Source organism: Limulus polyphemus, unplaced genomic scaffold (genome assembly GCF_000517525.1).
Source record: "Limulus polyphemus unplaced genomic scaffold, Limulus_polyphemus-2.1.2 Scaffold2639, whole genome shotgun sequence".
Classification (NCBI taxonomy): Eukaryota; Metazoa; Arthropoda; class Merostomata; order Xiphosura; family Limulidae; genus Limulus; species Limulus polyphemus.
Window position 1 is genome coordinate 91,249 of NW_013668249.1, and position 20,449 is coordinate 111,697.

The window sequence follows — 20,449 nt, forward strand, 5'->3', positions numbered from 1 at the left end:
AAGAGGTTCCAAGGAAGCTCAAGTCCCAAAAAGATAAAAAAACCTCTCATGCAGGAAGAGAAGGAAAGGATAGAGCTGTTGAAATTAAACAATCCATGGCCAACAAATGCAGTGGAGAAGACTCTACCCTGCTGAGATGGGAAGTGAAAAACACACCCAAGTGAATCTGATAACGAACAAGTGTGAGATGAGACTTTTCCAGTCTGACTAGCCAACTTAGATAAGTCACCTCCCACAAAATGAGAAGAATATGGTCAGAGGACTTCTGTTGAGATGGACCTATAATAAGCCAATTATATATGTAATGGTGGAATCTCAATCACAAGTCCAGAATGTGAGGATCGAAGGGATTTACTATGCAACAAAAAATATATGGGCCAATGCTACACCAAAAAGAAGAGCTCAGAAGTGATAAACTTGACCATGATATACAGACTGAAGATAAAGTCTGTATACTGTAGAGATGAGAATGCGAAGATAAACATCAGAAGTGTCAACCTTGGTCAATCAAAATCATGAAGAAAAAGACTATTGGAAAGTGCGAAACTCATTATAGTAAACTGAGGACAGTCAAGATTCTAACAGATATGGAATAGATGGATGACTGTATGCCAATCTCCAGTTTACTGGGAAACAAGAAACAGACAGAAATAAAATTCTGGAAAATGGTGAGACATCCCTTAACAGCAAACAAAGGGGAAGGTGAGGAAAATAAAGGGTGAAGCCAATAGATAGAACCTTATAGCTCCCAAAAGTTGGCCACAAAAGGAATCCATAAAATCACAAATCAAGCAAAATGGGCCCCCACTCTTCCTGATCCCACAAGATAGTCACTGACTAGACTATTGGTGCTGAAATCTACAAATAGTGAAAGAACAGGTGGGAGAAGAGGAATGCGATTTGTGGATCTATGGATTCCTTTTGTGGCTGGCTGTTGGTAGCTACAGGTTCTATTCATTGGCTTTACCCTTAATTTATCCTCTCCTTCCCCTTTTTTTACCATTCCTTTACCTCCTCTAGGAGATCCAGTCTCTCACCAGCATCTCTCATCAAGCCAAATGGGCCCCCACTGTTCCTGATCCCAGGAACAGTCACTGACAAGACTATTGGTGCTGAAACCTAAGGATATTGGAATAACTGATTGTTAAAGAGGAATGAGATGGAAGAACATGAAGCAGAAATTAGCTGTGAAGACAGGAGATGGTCTTAGCCCATGACTACAAAGAATCAGGTACCCTACAAAAAACCCATTGAGGAAGGAAAGGAGCCAGACTAAGGTCCCTGAGATAAGAAAGAAGTAAAAGAACTTGGGCAAGAAGGGAATCCTTCCCCAACAAATACCAAGCAAGAAGTGACAAAGCCAAGAAAGAAGAATGTGCTAACAATGAAAAAGGAGGGGAACAAATGTCTGCCAAAAATCCTTTAGGATAATGGTGAATTGCATCCAAAAGGAGATAGATGGTAGATAGATAATATAAAAGAAAAGTGTGGGTAAAGCAAAGGTGAGAAAACTGAAGTTGAGAAAGACTAAAAGAGGACAATGGATCAAAAACTCAAGAACTTTATAAGAGACTCCAGAGTTCAGGAATCCAAGAAAAGGCCTTGAGCTCAATTATAAGCCAAGGCATGTGCAACCAGTCAAGGAAGATGAGGTACAGTGCCATCAGAGTTTTGATGAGACAAAAGAAATTTCAATATAGTTTAGGATATCAGGGGAAAAAGGAAAAAATATATACTGAAGAAGGGAAAGTAAAGAATAATAAGAATAATGAGACAGTGCCTAAAATCCATTTCCTCATGGACAGGAATTATAGGAGGAAAGAAGTCTATCTCAAGGCCTGATAAAAGCCCAGGCCATATACAATACTCCAAGCATCCATCACTAAATAGCAGTCACATCTCTTGACAGACAAAAAAGCACCTGATGACATTGTGGTAGTCTATCTAGAGAGAAAAAAGTCCAGATGTTCAACACTAGACAGCAAGAAAATGACCATCTCTGTGTAATTCATTTTAAGAAAAAAAAAGAGCCACAAAGTCTGCAGAAGCAAAATGTTTTGAAGGTAAAAAGTAAAATTTTTTCCCAAACAGTTGGTTTTGTAGATACTTCAACCAAATATTAATATTGAGAAATCTCATATTGAGTGGAAAAAAATACACATCTTAACATGAGTGCCAAATTGAGAAGTGATAAATGAAAAATCAGTATAAAGGGAGCCAGGAGAGTTGTCACATGCAAACAACACAGCAATATCACAATGAAATATAGGAGATTAGGAGGAAGCCTCAAGGACAGTTGCAAGCAAAAAAGTATGCATATAGAGAGCAGCACTGAATTGGGAAGGCTGGATGTGAGGTTAAGTATATCAGAAAAACAGATTTTTAAGAAAGTTTTGTGCTAAGCAATGACAGACATCAATGCTATAATTTTGTACATGCAAACCTATACATTTTGAATATCATACTTATATTACAAAAAAAATAATCATATAATAATTATAAATGAGAAACACAGCTATTCAAATGCAGCTGTCATTGATATTTTACATATGGTTCCCTGTGACTGGAAGATTGCATTTTATCTGGTAGTCTCAACCAGTTATCATTTTCCTAAACTAAAAATGTATTTCTGATAGATTTTTATCCTCGTTCACCGAATAGCTTTTCCTGACTTGTACTGCTCTCTATATGCACAGATTTTTGCCTGCCACTAGCCTTGATATTTCCACCAACCCTCGTGTTTTTACGTGAGGCAGCTGTGTAATAGCATGCAACAACCCTCCACCAATAGGAGCACAACACAACTCCCAGCACAAATCACTTCAAGATTAAGTAACAGAGAAGGAAAAGACACTAAAATTGGGAGAAAGGGTGGGAATTGTGAGAGAGGTAAGAATATATTGGAAATATATTTTCAGTGAAGCAAAATGCTAACTTCCAATACAATATCGTACCTCTTCTCACAGAATAGCTAGAATCCCACACTGATCTGGTGGAGGGATCAGTGTAATATTCCCTAGATGAACCCCTGTGGAAAGTGCCCAAAGGAGGCCTAATGGGTGTGTGAATAAAGATCTTGTAAGACAAACCCATGTAAAATTGCACCAATTTTGAGCTATGTATACACTTCACCCATTAAAATGATGTGTTGCAATAAGGGAAGAAACACAGAAGAGACCCCATAACTCAAATGAAGGTAACCCTAGTGTAGAGTGGCTAGGGTGCTGTACACTGTAAGGGGGAGTTCAACCCCAACCAACACCAACAGAACCATGACAAGACTGTCTGGCCCATGGTAGAAAGAGGATCTTCTACCATTCACCTCGACACTAGAACTGAAGGGAAAAGATCTTCAGTTCCAAGAACCCACATCATCATGTGTGCATGTCCAACACAATCAACACCAGTAGCCCTGGAAACCAGCTTTTGGATGACAGTAGGAAGGCAGACAGCAATGAGGAAGTTCAACTCCAATCTAGGACCAGGCAGCATTGGAAATGAATTGTCCAGTCCATGATAGGAGGATGTTACCTTGGTCAGTCAAAATGAGAACTTATATAGCTGGTCCAGCTCCAACCAACAATAATATCCCTTGGGATCTGACATCTGGTGACAGTAGGAAGGAGAGTGCCTAGCTGGAAAGGTGAATTGCATTTTAGTGAAAATCACGCAGTCCATAACCAAGCATCTGGAATAGTACATGAGATCCACAGTAAGCGTGTCTATACACCATCTACACTGGTAGAACAGCCCTACCCTACTTTCAACTAAGTGGAATTCAGCACACTCAGGAGAAAGCTTCCATGGTCCAACACCCCAGTAGCTAGGAGTTGGTAAGTGGTAAGGACTCCCATACTTTACTGGAAGAAGTGGAAAATAATATGTTGGAGAGTCCTGAGGAATGTAGCTCAGAACCCAGTGCAACAGGTGATTGCAAAACCCTATTTTGAAAAGTAGACTATTCCTGATTCAGTGAAATGAAGGAGCAGTGGAGATGGGCAGTAATCCCTTTCTGTTTTACTCATGTTAGTCCACGAGTGTATGGTCTGGGGTGAACATATTTATGATGTAAAACAACACAAAGAAAAACCTACAAGCAGTCTGAGGAGGGTAGATGAGAGGGGTAGAGAAAGAGGAGGAGTCAGAAATAGTGGGCACAGAAGTAGAAACCGTGGCAGTATTGACCAAAGTGGTACTACCAAGAGGATGCGACAAAGAGTGACTTAAATGACTGAGAGGACACGAGCTACAGTCAAAGGATGAAGAATTCTGGATTAAAACTTGAGTAGCTTGGAATTCAGGTAGGTGGCAACTGCATTCAGTTCTGGTGTACGTGTGGTTCGAGGTACCACTCTGTGGGGAGAATATTGTTGGGGCAAGATAAACGATCTGCAACCAGATTCAGGGCACCCAGCATATGACACATCAACAATCGAATGTGATAGCTATGGGCCCAAAACAGGAGGTCCAATGTGTAGAAACAAAGAGATCTCAACCAAATTCCCCTTTGCAGAGTTGTCAAAATAGATCATAATCGATTGGTTCCAGAGAGACGGAAGGAAGTGAACCAAAGCCTGATGGAAAGCAGGAAGTTCCAAGATACTAATATGCACAGATGACTCCACAATAGACCTATGGCCCAAAATATCCTGCATGTCCAGATATGCACTCTAAAGAGAAACATCCATGAAGAGGTGCACGTATGGACAAGGAGGAAGAAGAGGTACACCCACTGTTATGTTGTCTCAGTTCAACCACCAGGCAGAGTACAATGAAGGGAAGGAGGGAGATGGATAGGAATGTCCAAGGGATCCTGAACAAGGTTCCAGTGATCCTGTAAAGCCCAATGAAAAAGTCACATGTGGGCTTGATCAAGAAGAATGAAGGCCTCCAATGAAGACCAGATCTACAAAAGAGATAGAACATCTCACACAGTTGGAAAAGAAGTGGTCCAAACCAGAATCTCTATAGATCACAGGTGAAGAGAGGAAAGCAGTTCATGGAAGAGATTAATGATGGGGCACCAGTCCCCGATCTTTATGGAAGTCATGAACAAACAGGAATAGAAACCAGGCTGCAAAGGATCCCTCTGTACTAAGTGCCCTTGTGAAGAAGGTCTAGAATTGCCTCAGAAAGATACTGGCTGGAAAGGGGATTCCAAAGTGTGGGGGAGGGACAGGGAGGAGGCGAGCTAAAATAAAGAACAAGCCCTTCAGAAAGAACCCTCAGAACCATAAGGTCTGTGGTGAAGGAATCCCAAATGGTGATAAGTGCAAAAGTCTGGCTCTCACCAAAACTGTACTCCCATGTTGTGACTGGGACCACCAAATCCACTGACTAATGAACTGGCTGTTAACTTTAGAGACTCATGAAGCAGACATTGGTAAAGGAGAGGAAGAATGGGTGGGACACAGGAACAGGTTCAGGAGTAGGTTGAGACAAATGGGAAGCCAATAAAGAAAGAAAATGAAGGGGGGGGGATAACATGACACAGAAAAAGGGGAAAAAAGAGGTTGGGAAGATGTTACCAAAGTATTTGGATCCAAACCTCAGGGAGGCATAAGAGAATCCAACTACTGGAAGTCCAAACAATTAAATGCAAACCTATGAGGAGGCCTGAGTGCTGTCACTTGAGTTAAATATGACCATGTAGCACAGGAAAGGGGAGGAAATAGACTGTCGAAATTCATGTCCTCATGTTCAGGTACCCCTGGACAAGGCATGAGTGGAGAATCTGCAGGCAAAACAAGAGCCTGCATAAAGGTAGCCAACTTCCAGCAAACCAAGGCCGTAATATCTCCCACCTACAATTGTGGACCCAAAGTGCCAGGAGTCAATTTCTTTTTTTAGTAAGGTTAACTGTACTAGAAACAGTCCAAATGTAGAGCTCCAAAGAATCATGTATTGAAACAAAAGGCACACAAAGCTACCGTGTCAAACACAAGTGTAGCAAATGTAAAAAGAAAAGGAACTGATTAAAAATTCTGTAACGTTATGCAAGAGCAAAACACGTCTTAACACCATGAGTGCAAATAAAGAAGTGATTTTGGGCTAAGCTGCATAGAGGGAGTCAGCTACTTCACATGAAAACACGAGAGTAGGTGGGAGTATCAAGGCTAGTTGCAGGCAAAAATCTGTGCATATAGAAGACAGTACATGTTGAGAAAAAATATTCTGTGAGCAGAAGTGAGATATTGTATCGGAATTCTGAATTTACTAAGTGTATATTCACAAAATTTCACAAGTTTTTTAATACATTTTACAAGTCTGTTGTATCCATAAAATCTGAATTTTTGGATGATGTATGTAAAGATTTGCCTGTCAATTTGTAAAATCATTATTTACTCAATCTGAGTACAAGGTGATTTTCATACTAAGAATAAAAATACTTCTTTTCATCTTAGTTTTATATTTCACTTACATAGCTTCTAGAACTGCCTCAGTAGATGTCAAAAGTTTTTAAAAGTAAAACTATAATTCATCTGTTATTTTCCCTAACATTGACTGCAATTAAATCATCTATATACAATAAACCAAAATTTTGAAAAGTATGAAATAAAATGAAAAATACATTTTTTCTTCTTCTTTGAAGCCATCATTCTGAAGATTGTTCTATTTTTTATAATCACAATTTGAACTATTTACATTTTTCATATATAGTTCCTTATAAATTTGTGGTTTTATTGCCTGGCTTGCACCATGTAAACAGTTTATTCATCTCAGAAAATTAACATGAAACTTAATGAATTAAGGGTTAGCTAAAGGGGAGGTAGCAAAAGGCTGTAATAAATAAAGTTCAGTCAAAGTGGTAAAGTATTTGTGGAATAAAAATACTATGTATATACATATTTAAAGGTTTTCAAGAAATACATTTTTATTTTATAATGTATAGTATGGAGAAAGCAGAAGATTGAAAATGTTATAAGGCATGGGCAGTAACTAGTGTATCATGATACCAGATAGGGAAAATGCAGGCTTGAGGCCCATAGCATTCCAATCATGACCTCAGGGCAAGAATTCACAGCTTGCAGATGTGGTATGTTGAGAAAATTCCAAAGTTGGATAAAAAACACAGTAAAATGAGCCAATGTCACAAAAAGAAGCAGTTAATGGAATGGTGAGATACTGCTATTGAAGAGTCTGTATTACAAGGTTTGTATCTATACACCCTAAGTTAATTGTCTTGGATAATTTCACCAAAGATATTACATAACGAACAGAAATAAGTTTTGTATGAACCAATAACAAAGTGGATTTTGGTTAGTCTAATGGAATAGTCCACTTGATACTGGAATATCCCACTTGTACCAGTCAAGTTGAAAAAAACACTGTTGAAAACAGATCTGCTAAACTTCTTGAACAATTGGAAAAAAACACAAAAAAATGTGTATATAATTCCATGTTTCTAACTCAAAACGGCACTTCTCCAGCTTCATCAACTGCTTCACACTGGGAAATTGTTTTGACTCCAAAAGATGGAAGCTGGCAGTAATCCAGAATCTAAAAGGTCACTACAAAAATTCCTTGTATGCTATTTCTGATCTAGTCTGTCAGTGTTTCACTTAAGATTCAATAATATATAAATAGAGAAATGTAACGAACATTAACTGTACTAAAGAAACAGTAGACTTGAAAATGCTTAAAGTGGAATTACTTAATGATATTGTTAATATAGTTATACGAATTATGACTGAGAGAATTTCTTGTGTTAACTTAATCGATAACTTATGTTGTATCTATGTAATAGGAAGGCTTATTAACAAACATATAGACTTTTAAAATGAAATACTCAATTATTTAGAAGTAGTGTTATTGCAAAACAACCTCAAGAGTTTCAATATAAGTGAACTGTTTAACAGTGTATAAATAAAGAAGTTATTTGATTTGTAATTAGTTGTCTCTGTGCGAGTTCTTCATTCTGCACGTAAACATCCTTGAGTTTGTGGCTTGTGTGCTCCGCTCATGACAGCCTGACCCAAAATCCAAATAAATTATTCTGTAACGAGTGTACAGTCAAACCCAATGACTGAGCCTAAAGGCTGCCCACATTCCCATTACAGGGAACACATAAAGAATGGAGTAGAATAAGTTAAAGTAGACATAAGTAGTATAAGTAGACTTATGACATAGTAATAAGTAAGTACAGATGGCTATGGGAGAAGGCACGCAAGAAGCTCCAGCAGACCAACCTGCATGGCCACAAAGTGCTACACACTTAATGAGTGCTATAACACCTTTTCAAGGTCAAATCAAGGAAAATGTAAAAATTTTTATCTACGCTGTAAACAAAGCTGCTAGAATTTCAGGATGCATAGATGCTTAGACTTAGAACAGCAGGGGAAGCAAAGCATCACATTCGGGCTTATGATGAACTGCGTGAAACCACAGATTTTCAGTAGTTAGCACAGAGGTAAATGGAAGAATACAGAAAGTGAGAAACACCCACTACAATCATGACACAGATACGCAGCTTGACTCAGCAACGAGGTGAGTCAGTGAAAGTGTTTGGACATAAGCTACAAGAGCTAGGTAATAGGTTACGCAGAACTTACTTATGGACACCCAAATGAACTGATGATCCAGGATACCTTAAAATTAAATTATGAATAGATTTGCTAAGTAACACTAAAGTAGAGATATTGAACAAGCTAAAATATAAAATAAGAGTCTCTTATCTTTTCAATTTGCTAAGATATTGCTCACGTAATAAATAAAACACAGTGGCACCCCACCCACCTCTTTCCATTTTTGGAAACACTCCCTTATATACACTTCTATACATGATATGAACAACCAACTGTAAGTTCAGAATGTCCCCCTAGTAGTTTTCTCATCTATTTTAACAAGCTTGGCACCATTTCTTTCTTTTGAACTAATATTTCAACGAGGTAGGGTGTGTCTGTAGTCTGCTCAAAATTTAATAGTTTTTTTACTAAAAAACATCTTAGTTACTAAGCGTGATAAATTATAGTTGAATTCTTTGGTATTAATGTAGTAATTTATGATTTTTGTGTTTTTCAAATGTATATATATATATAAAACCTAAAAAAAAAAGAGTTTGTTTCATATCCTCCACTTGCAAATTTTTTAAAGGCTTAGCAGCCTATGTCAAGCAGCAACGGAGTACAAAGGTCGTAACTAAAAGATATAATTGTTTGCTTTACTTCTTTATTTACTGTTCTATGTTTTAAGAAAAATAACTTTAAGAATTTATTTCAAAATAGCAATAACTTATATACATATATAATGTATAATAATTGAAATGTGACTGTATTTAAAAAAATACAAGTCTACTAAAACACAGCCAAGACAAGTTACTTTGTACAGACCAAAGGTAAGTTTTACGTTATTTGATACTGTAACATGAGTGCACATGAGCCGCATCATTGTAACTTCTGTATTGTTAGCCTGTATTGTTTTCTGATGCATAAAAGTATTTTTAATCTTAAAATGAAAATTACTTTGCATGATAGATAGGCAACATGCAAAAAGAAAAAAAAAAGACATGAGAAAAACATTGCTTTACAAACCTTAAGACTTAATACAAAAATTTGATATTTTGCATATGAAAGCATTATAATATTTACTCATAATCTGTCAGATTTCATTAACATTGACTTACTAATTTAAATGTTATAACATGAAAACTATAACAAGCATGAAATGGTTACGAGGCCGGTCCCATGGACCGAGGCTGTGCTGAAAGAGTTAACATTTATAAAAGGACATCCTATTAAAATGCTAGGCAAATATATTGTTCAACTAAAAATGGGAAATTTGAAAGTTGAACTCTCATTTTACATTTGTAAGCAGATAAATGTAGATTTTAAGGCAAGACTTTTAACAAGATTAGGACACTGAAATATCTCTTACCAAAGATAAGCTGCACATAAAATTGGAGATCTTAAGTTTTGCTAAAGTTACAACAACTGATATCTTCTTGCTGACTGAAATTAATAGTCAAAGTGCCGAATGGTAGCATTAGCAAGGCTAAGGATCAACTGTCAATACGCAACAGCACTGATCCTCCTAAACATGGTGATACACAACAGTCAGCATGGTAAGAATATGAAGTGTTTAATGAGAGATCAAGTTAAAGAAAATGGAAAGAAAAACCCTGAGCTTAGCAAAAATATTAGTAGTAATAGTAATAATAACAATAATTCCAAAAATACTAAGAAAGTGATAAGTAAAATTAAAGTAAGGCAATGTAAGATCAAGAAACTAAAACAGAGAATCAGTAAGTCAGAACCCTCAGATGACTTAATGACGTGAGCAGCAGAGCATCCCAACAGGAGAATCTGATAAAAAGAGTATCTGTAGGATTAGTTAAAGTAACAGAAATGCCTGCCAGAAGTCAATTCATTATTCAAGCTAAATTAGAGGACTAAGCAAAAATGAAGAAGTGTTAATTCAGCCTGTAAAAACAGAAGAAGCAGGACTTAAAGGTTTTGATGTGAATAAGGATGATGCAGCATACTGTATTCCAGATATTTTATTTATGTTTCATAGATTGCTCTATGGGGTCAGTTTCTACTAGATAACGAGCCAGATGAATCAGAAAATAATGCAACAAGAACCAAGGTTCTTAATGTTGGCCAGGATATGGTCTATGGTGTCAGCAAAGGCAAGAAATGGACTCCAATTCATATTGGGATTCGGAGCACATTGCACCAAGCAACCAGGTCAAAGCAACTTGTGCAGTTATTCCACAATGCAGGACATACCCTCAGCTATGATAAAACTCTTGCTGAAAGTACCCTCAACATCAGGAATCCTCAAAATGCAGCTGTTATACCTCCAAACTTAATACATGGGGAATTTGTACAGTTCACTGCAAACAACATTGGTATCAATGATACTTCCCTGATAATTCATAGAGTACATACACAGCTTAAATATATACAGTCTCTTATGTTTGATAACTAGAATGCTTTCAGAATCTCAATCTGGTTTAACATGGTTGTATAAAATACTGCATTTGTGTTCTGAATTATGTTGATGCCTGTAACCAGCCAAGTTGAGCTTTACTGTACATTTGAAAATTTTATAATTTTGATAGTGAAAGATTTATTGTAATTGTAAACATATGGCCATAATTTGAGGCTGTTTTGTTTAATTGTATGTTGTCATTATAAATATTGTTGAAAAGTCCATTTTATGGTATTTTATTCAAATGTAATCTTACCCAAACAATTCATAACATTTCTCGAAGAAATAGTTCTAAGTTGATTGTAATGGCAAAGTATCATGATAAAAATTATATAATATGTAGTTCAAATGCTGAATTATGTAGGTTTTCAGTTGTAATATCATTTTTTTCTGATTTTGAGACTAGTCTATCTGTCATGATCTGCAAGTTCACAAAATGATAAATTTGTGTCTTTGTAGTTTAAACAGTTCTTGACTCATGCTAACTTTCCATATATAGAAAGAATGTAGGTTAATTGCTCTGTTTACACATTCTTCTTTCAAGTTCCATATGGCACATTCACAGAAAGGACAGATAAATTTCTCTGAGCTCCTAACACCCACTTTCTACCATTGAGTTGCAATTTCTCAACTTAATAATACTTAGTTCAGCTAGATGTTCCTAACCAATGGAAAAAGAGATTTTTGAAGAACGTTTTTTTCAACTGTTATTTTATAATTAGCGAGAAGAAGAATTATATAGAGAACTAGTCAAACCACTCTTAACATTGTTACTGCATTGTCCCTGCCACTTTAGCAATATCTTTCACCTAGAAATACATGCATTCTTTCTGTTACATATTAGAGATGTAATGCTACCTATGCAAGAAATATTAGCCCCCAGTAAAATTAACTATGGAACAGATGAAGACTACAAAGCTGAAATGATACAGAGAATACACATAGCATTTCAAATAGCCAATGAACATTTGACTCAAGCTGCTGAACATCATGAAAAGCAGGTAAATAAGAAAGCACAAAACTAAGATTAAGAAAGGAAATGTGAAAAAACCAGCAAAATTATGGAGAGGACCTTTAGGGTAATTAAACAAACAAGCCAGTTAACTTTGAGATTCAAGAAATACATGGTAAATGTAAACAGCTAGTACGTGTTAATAGTTTAAGACTAGTAAAAAATTCCCAACCATATCAGTATGAGCAATTAACAGATGAAACTAAATTAAAGGAACAAAATAATGACTTACAAAAGAAACTGAAAACACCAGTGAAACTGAAATAACCCCTGATGATTATGAAGTCATGGAGGTGGAAGAACCTACACTTGAAGAACAGAATGTTGTGCTAGATGAAGTCATAACAGCTGAAGTTATTCAAATTAGCAACCCCAGTGACAAAAGTAGTACACCAATACAAGAAAATGTACCTAGTACGCCAGTAACATGCAAACCAATACAGTGACTCGTGGTTACAGCTTATGGTCAGGAGGCTCAATAGTGGATCAACCAGAATTAACACTTACACCTGGAACAAGGCGAGTAAGATTTGACCCCTAGTTATTATACAGAAACCTAAGAGTGATGTGAATGTAATTAACAATGACTCACATCAAATTAAAGCTAGTGTATTGAAAACATTCAACAATATGATAGATTATCTGAAGATATATGACTAAGATAAGTAGAGTAAGATGTATATACTATTGTATATAATTTTATATTTTGCATATTAAAGCATTGTAATGTTTACTCATAATCTGTCAAATTTTGTTAACATTGACTTAGTAATTTAAAAGTTATAGCATGAAAACTATAACAAGCACAATATGGTTATGAGGTCAGTCCCAGGGACCGAACCTGTGCTGAAAGAGTTAATATGTTATACCAACATGCAAAACTGAGCTCTAACTTTTAAATTTAATTTTGAAAACATCACAAGGTTTAGGAACACACTAAAAATCATATTAAAATAAAATAAGAGGCTTGGGAAGTAGAATAATTACAAAAATAATACTGCAAATAAGACATGGTGAAATGAGAAACCTAACTTTACCAAGTGTATTTTCAAAAGCATAATTTACTTTTACTTTCTTTAGATCCATTGAAAGGTTTAAAAAAATTAATAGTTGCACTTTGGAACTTTCAACTGAATAAATATTTACATGAACAAATTTATTAAGTAAATATGTCCATACACACATACAGAATGATTTACCAAAACACACAACTAAAGACACTTCAACAAATAATACACCTTACCTGTAATTCTGAGGTTTAAACAAAGGCAACACTGCCACTGTCACAGTATGCAATTCTCTGATACTGGGCAGGTGATTTACAACTTTGTTTGAACACCCCATAGCACCACATTGAAAGTTCTTTAGCTGCATTTCAAAAGCAGGATTTGGTTTAAAATAGATTAACTCCCTATGTTCTATGTTTATAGATACTATGTTTTCAACACCTTTGGACATTTCTTTAACAACAATAACCCCAATTTTTTCCATCTCCTTAAGGAATGTCGATAACTTTTTGAAACTGCTTTTTTTTATATCAAGCTGACAACCAGGTGGGCATGCAGCAAGAACATGAGTTCTATAAAATATGCTAGTAAGAATAGGTAATTTTATTTTCTTGCCTAAAATTTTCAATGCTGTGAAAAAACATTCCTTAAGAAGACAGTCTATTTCTTCTGTAAGAGAGTTATTTGAGGCATTTTGTTGTTCTTCAACATTAGTATTTTCTGGAAGATTTTCACACATTGGATCACCTTCTTGAATAGTTAGATCTTCAAAACCTTTTACCATTTCAAAACCTTGTGAGTTTGTTAAAGTTTGAGGTTTTTCATGATATTCACACTTCTTTGTTTCATACTGTTCAGGACAATTATCTCTGTCTGCTACATTGTTAGAAGACATTTCATCATGATTAGTATCACAAGCATAAAATTCATCATTTTGACTATCAGCAGTATCTTCTGTTTCTTCCAAAAAAGGTGGTTCACTTCTGTCCCCATGTGACCATAACAAGTCAGCATAAAGATGATAAATTCGAACTGCTTTTCCTTTGGCATCAACTGATGCCAGTTCATCACCTGATACAACACAAGTTCCAACTGCAATGGGTGTCTTGTTACCATAAAGTGTTACAGCACAGATATCACTCTCTTTCAAAGATCTTAGAGTTGAGAGACATTCGCTTGTTCTCCTCACAATCCCTGGCAACATGAGGTCAGCCCCTCCCATTAGCTTTTCAAACACAGGTGTCCATGTAGTCACAGTGGAAAGTAAATTTGGAAACTTCCATAAAGTGTAAACTGTGGGTATAATCCTGTTTTCTAACTCAAATAAAATAGGATTTGCTCCACAAAAATAGATCATTACATGATTTCCACTGTGTGTCATAACTTTCATCTTAGTTATTTCTTCTTTCTTTGGAATAAGAATGTCAGCATCTTCAGGTGTAATACGGAGTAACTTATTTTCAACTACTGAACGGAGCTTTTTCCTAAAAGCAAAAAAACAGTTTATAAAAACAAGTTCCACAGCAAACGAACTATTGAAGTTCTACTTAAAAAAAGAAATAAAAAGACAGTTAAAAAGCCATTAAGCTGATCAAGATAAATGATAATTAAAGTACCACTTGTGAACTGTATATTTTCTGTGATGAGCTAACTCCTGATCAAACAAAACTACTTACACAGATCAGAACTAAACATGTATATCTAGAAAAGAGCATAGCTAATTAAATATGACTTTAAACTACATTATTTATAAATATTTCACTACATTAAAAATATTGATTAGACTGCATTATTTCATCAGTTGGGTACCCCCCATTCTTAAACGTAATTCTGGCCATTAAGTCAATATCTCACAAGATTCAATGAATCTAGGTTTCTGAAATCCATAAACTAATGTAGAATAATCATTATCATAAAATAGTAAAACATAAAATTACATTTCAAATAATAAAAAATAAAAAGTAGATATATTAAGTATTCTAACCAACAGTATGTGTCTGCACTGTGAAAAAGTTTCTTTTGTAATTTAATAAAAGTACTAAAAACAGTAGCAATACTGTGATCACTGTCTCACTAAGTAATGGCAACATGTAAAATTGAATCAAAGAAAAATGTTTCTACAAATTAAAAACCTGGATTAAGCTTAGTTCAAGAGACAAATGTAAAATGTGCATTAAAAGGATATGTACAAGTCTAAAATAAAGTATTCTTCATCTGAGGTATAATTTGAAATTCTTGAGATGCTCCCTTGCAGATTCATGAATTAATATGAAGTCTGAAGTAGAGGAAGAAGGGGCATTGAACAAGTTTTTAATTGTTCAATAACTTTATTAATATTAAGCTTGCACTTGTGCTTTACAGCAATATCAAACTCATAAACTTGGGTTATGGTTATAAGAATTTGAAAGCATCACGTTATTTGATTCAAAAGATTTTTGGATTTGTTTTTTTTTAAATGTATTACCATAACTTCAAATCCTTCCACTATTGTCTTTTCCTCACAAATATAAATGTTTATTGTCATTTGTTCTTCACTGCTTTGTTCTTTGCTGGTCTGTTCATACTCTCTCCATTTTTTATCATTCTCTAAAACTAGAGCTGAAAGATTAGTGGTATTTGCTAATCCATTAATTGACTTCACCCATTAATGTATTAGTACAGTGTTCCTTACACAATGGTACAAACAAACAACCAAGCCAGTGGTGAAGATGTGCAATTTGTTTAGAGTTTAGAGGCTGAAAGCTATCCTAAAGTGAGCAACAAATATTGAAAATGAGAAATGTAAACATCAGGACTTAATAAGAAACTTAAGTTTTTTACACACAAGTTATACAGTAGCTAAAAATGACTTTCAGCAAATTAAAAACAGTATTAGGGCTTGAAGTAGATAACTGATTGTAATGAGAAGATTCAATTAAGTAACAGATAACATTTTTCTTACCAAGAAATGTATGTGCACACATTAGCTATTCCTACTGCATCTGCCTTTGAGATTTTTGCACACAAGCCATTAGCAGGCAGCAGACCACCATGGATGACGATGCTGTGGGAAACGTATCTAGGTTTTGGAGACAGACTGAACAGCTGTTTGGATTATACAATTAGTTACTGCCTCTATGCAGTTATTATTAGATGGAAGACTGATGACAGCAGGATCAAGATCCAAGAGAGAAGTGAAGGAAAGCCAGTTAGCCTGCTCCAACTTCCACTATGGTACATGAGTTTGGTGGTATCGACAGCAGCCAATCTCCCTCAAAATTACCACTGCCCCATGGGTTACTGGCATGGTGAGAGAAAGGCTCTCATGGAGGCATGGAAAGATGTCTGCAATCCCACTGCAACAGTGGAATGGAGTGCAGCAACATATATCTGAGATAAAACTGGGGACAACAACTTCCAGGCCTCAAGATAAGAAATGTTGTTGACAGCACTATTTTTCCTCCACCCTCTTAAGGCAAGAATGAAAGTATGAGGAGTGGGAACCACCACAATTGATGCAATGAGGGTCCAGTTGGCATTCGTAGGCATCATGGTCTTTGCCACTACAACAAGCACACATCAAAGAACCACAACAAGATGTCTTAGAATGTCTGTACCACTGACACTGGAGACAACAGAGAAGGTTAGGAGCCCACCATAGAGCCCTACAAAGGGGATGCACTAAAATGCCAAACATTGACATTGTAGCTACAACAGGGTTTCGTGGGCACTATACCCAAACACCAGCATTAGACTCAATGTCCACAACACCTGTTGGGAATGTCCAACACTGATAATTAATTGCCCCTATCCCACCAGGACCAGCCAAATGACCCTGGGGGAGCCACCCCAGGGCCACCCATTTGCTTGAATTCAAGGCCAAAGTGATGTGTCAAAGTGCCACCAATATAAACTGACCCATCAATGACACCCCTCAATTACAAGGATCCTCTCCTCCCCTTCATAGGACACCATGCACGGCAAACACGTGGGTGGATACTCAGATCCCAGAAAAGGTAAACTGAAGATACCAAACCTTCCCTAAGAGGTCCCCTTACCATGTAGAGAAATCCATCTTATGGGGTCGTATACCTGGAAAAGAGAAAAGCACCAAATAATTCTCAGCATGCAAGTCAAGTAATAAAGAGTGGGAAGAAATGAAAGCCAAAGGAGAAAGGGAAAGTAAAGAACAATCCTGAGTAATTAAATCCACAGAGATTTGGAGGAGGAACATTGTCCTCAACAAGTAAAGAGGCAGGAAAGGCATCAAAGAACCCATGACTCAAAGAACTATGCTGGTCATTTCTTTCACAGTTGATGATCCTCCAGTAGTAGTTGGCATTTTTCTGTCTTATAAAACAATAGATATTTACGCCTGTGAAAAGAATTCTGTTGACACTTCTGGGTGTAACTGAATAATCCAATTCAAGAAGAGCATGTTTGCCAACATCTGTCACTTGTACAACTTTTGTGTCCTGAAGTTGATTGTGCAGCTTTTTAATTTTTCCAACATATTCTCTTCTTTCTTCTGCTTCTTACTTCATCCTCTTCTCTTTCTTTCTGAGGCCCAGCTTAACCGCTTGTTTCCAAGTCACTCCTGTTCTCAGCAGTTTTGCCCCACGTGTCTGGGTGTCTGGATCGATGTCTCTCTTGTGGGCAACTACCAAATCAGATGAACTTGTAACTCATAACTGCTGCTATCCATGTTGTTTCTACACTGGTGATGAAGTTAGTGTCCTATCCAGGTTGCAACATACCTGGGCACTTGTTGTGGAGATCTTGGGATGCCTATGCATCAAGATTCCACTCTTGACTTGGCTGGTTTACTCCTAAGGAAAGGAAAAGTTCAATACCCTGGAACCAGGCAAGATGCAGGTGCTGCCAGAGCAAATGAATAATATCCACCTGTCCACCTATCAAGGCTCGACTCCTAGACTGACTGCCTTCCAAGGCTAGAGGGCTTGGTCTGCCCTGTCATGCCACAGTACATTAGTATATGCCACTGGGCAGCATTTCCTCCACCAATGGTAAGAACTTATACAATATCTCTGTGTGCCACAGAAAAAGTAGGAATCGTGTTAGCAACATTGCCAGAGCCTTGGGAGGGGGTACTTGTTACTATCGTTTAAGAATTCATGGTTGTTATAGCAATTCTACAAATCATTTTGTTTTTATTATTTTGTTGCAATGTAGCCTTAAATTGAAGTCAAAACAAACTAAAAGGAAATTAACACAGAAATGGTAGTGCAAATCTCACAGAAATGATAAAAGTTTAAATATAAAGACAGTTCCTTAGATAAGAATGAAGTTAATTTTGAGTGCAACTGCTTATGGGGATCTACTGCACATGGAGGATGTGTCACCCTCCAATTGGTAGAAGGCTACTGTTGTATGATAATTACATCATACACTAGTGCAATTCACATTATAATGTGTCTTAGGTGGGAGATACTCAAGACTAGTGATACTCACAAAATCTCAAAGGCAAACATGCAAGGAATAGCTACTGTGTGAAGAGAGGTAAGCACACTGTTTCAGAATTCAGTCTTCAGCAAATGCAGATGAGGAGTTGGCAAAGGAAGAATAGGAAAAGGACAAGTAGGAATGGTAGTGCAAAATTTTAGGAGATTATATTTACAGGTAATTCTTTGGAAGAGAACATGAATAAGATTGTCTGTGGGTTAAACATGGAGAAAAAATTAGATTATGCTACCCAAGGACAGAGGTGGAGGACAACTGAAAGAACTAATGAGACAGAAAAGAATGCTTACAATGACGCAGTCTGTTGTGCAGTTCTAATGACGTGTGAGAGAGGAAGTCAGAGGAACTAACTGATAAGTACAGGGGGTCGATAAATGTATTTAAAGAAAGGATTCAGAACTTAATTCTGTCAGCAATACTGCCAAGACACAATTGTGAGAATGAGAATATAAGAGAATGTTACACTAGGCTCAAGTTAATATATAAGGACAAGAAGTTAACTAGTTGGATTCGTGGGGTCAGGTCAATGAGAAAAGGAAGCATTTAGGAATGGATGATTTACACTTAAGTAAGATTGAGGCTGACTTGTTTGGAAGGACAGCTTTAAACTAGGGCCACACACTAGTGAGAGCCATAATAAACATAATGTACAACAATCAGATATAGGGAAAAGTGTAGTGAAGAAATGAAGTACAGAATTTGTTTGAAGGGTTAACTAAATATTTACTATTTTAATGTAAAGAGGTATTAGAGATAAACTAGATTACAGCACTTGTTGGAATAGAAAATTTTGTATTTATGGGAATAACTGAGACTTGGTTAGACATAGTTTGGGTGACAAATGTTTTTCAAATATAGGGTTCTAGCCTATTCAAAAGAGATAGAATACAAAAAAAAAAGAGGGAGAGAGGGGATGAAACAAAAGTTTCACTTTGGGAAAATTTTACCATACTTATCTTTTTACATTCTTTAAAGAGGTTATTGGTAATGTTAATGAAGGTAAAGGTGTGGATTTGGTGTATCTGAATTCTAAGAAAGCATTTGACAAGGTACTATATAAAAGTGTTGTTACAAAAATAATCCTTATGAAGTAAGGGATAAATTAGCTTGTTGGATTGAAAAATGGCTGGATGAAAGCAGAGGGTTTCTAGAATTATAGTTTATTCAAACTGAATAAATTTCACTAGTGGGGCACCTCAGGGATCAGTGTTGACACCTTTGCTCTTTTTGATTGACATCAATGAAATAGATAAAAGCATGATCAATAAATTCCTTAAATTTGCTGATGATATTAAGATCCTGGATTTTGATGGGAAGAACCTTAAGAGTGGTATGGAAGAAAAGGATCTTAACATTTTGGTTGAGCAGTCTCATAAACTATCCAAACAGTATGCTGTTGCTGGTGGTAGGTCAAATGGACTTTGGTTTGTATTTACAATAGTACTTTGAATACAAAACTAAAGAAGTTATCATTTCATTGTATAGGTCACTATGTATATCGTGTTCAGTTTTTGGCTCCTTATAACATAATATTTTGGGACAAAATGGGACCTATTGGTCCATCTCAGCTGTTCCATCCTCAAAACTAAATTAAAATGATTAAAAAAATAAAATAATTTTAAACCCAACCCTTTTCATTCATACACTTATCAAACTTTTTCTTAAACCACTTAAATTTACTGCCTCTACAACATCTGAAGGCAACTCATTCCAAAGGCCAACCACCCTGTTAGAAAAATAAAACTGTCTTAGCTAAAGATGACTCCTACCTTGCCAAAATTTATATTTGTGTCCCCTAGTCCTACTATTCTCACTGTTAAATATGAAAAAAGATGATACATCAACACTATCAATTCCCTTTACAATCTTAAACACCTCAATCAGATCCCCCCTAACTCTTCTTTTTTCAAAAGAAAACAATTTGTCGTATAACAACCTCTCCATCCCAGGCACCATTCTAGTAACCCTTCTCTTTCCAACAATTCAATGTCTTTCCTGATGTAATGAGCCCAAGAATGAACACAATATTACAAATGTG

At 36.2% G+C, this 20,449-nt stretch overlaps 2 protein-coding genes across 2 annotated transcripts in view; one reads left to right on the plus strand and one right to left on the minus strand.

Annotated features, from left to right (window-relative positions):
* The window catches only part of LOC106467508 (eukaryotic translation initiation factor 2D-like), a 96,214-nt gene extending 79,209 nt beyond the window's left edge, over positions 1-17,005 (minus strand). The window contains exons 1-2 of the mRNA XM_013927867.2: positions 16,989-17,005; positions 13,188-14,435 (exon numbers count right to left, since the gene is read on the minus strand). Coding sequence (XP_013783321.1) covers positions 13,188-14,435; positions 16,989-17,005 — 1,265 coding nt within the window. The remainder of the gene's footprint in view (positions 1-13,187; positions 14,436-16,988) is intronic.
* Positions 17,006-19,668: 2,663 nt separating this feature from the next.
* LOC106467509 (cellular nucleic acid-binding protein-like) overlaps positions 19,669-20,449 on the plus strand; it is a 46,839-nt gene continuing 46,058 nt past the window's right edge. The window contains exon 1 of the mRNA XM_013927868.1: positions 19,669-19,816. Coding sequence (XP_013783322.1) covers positions 19,669-19,816 — 148 coding nt within the window. The remainder of the gene's footprint in view (positions 19,817-20,449) is intronic.